Source organism: Corvus brachyrhynchos, unplaced genomic scaffold (assembly GCF_000691975.1).
Source record: "Corvus brachyrhynchos isolate BGI_N302 unplaced genomic scaffold, ASM69197v1 scaffold18, whole genome shotgun sequence".
In the NCBI taxonomy this organism is placed as follows: domain Eukaryota; kingdom Metazoa; phylum Chordata; class Aves; order Passeriformes; family Corvidae; genus Corvus; species Corvus brachyrhynchos.
The window spans coordinates 141,343-141,594 of record NW_008246064.1 but is presented as its reverse complement, the minus strand read 5'-3'; the positions used below and the strand labels follow the sequence as shown (position 1 = coordinate 141,594).

Here is a 252-nt window from a genome sequence, read left to right as displayed (position 1 = left end):
TCAAGTTCTTCATCATCATCTGCAGGTGGGTGACCCCAAAATCCGTCCGTACCCACCTGCTCCCGGTCCAGAATTCCCAAGTGTTGGGGGTCCCGTGTCACCCCCTCCTCCCCACCCCGGCTCTCCAAAGTGGCACCGTGCTGCTCCCAGTTTGTCCCAGTCCCAAACCATCAGGGAGTGGTGCCCCCCACCCCAAAAAAACCCCACAGAATTCCTCCCTGAGGGGCATCACCCCCCGCCCTCCCACCCCAT

The 252-nt window shown here is 61.5% G+C and overlaps 1 protein-coding gene across 1 annotated transcript in view; it reads left to right on the top strand.

Moving 5' to 3' along the window:
* The window catches only part of NBEAL2 (neurobeachin like 2), a 29,710-nt gene that overhangs the window by 3,405 nt on the left and 26,053 nt on the right, over positions 1 to 252 (top strand). The window contains exon 3 of the mRNA XM_017746713.1: positions 6 to 25. Coding sequence (XP_017602202.1) covers positions 6 to 25 — 20 coding nt within the window. The remainder of the gene's footprint in view (positions 1 to 5; positions 26 to 252) is intronic.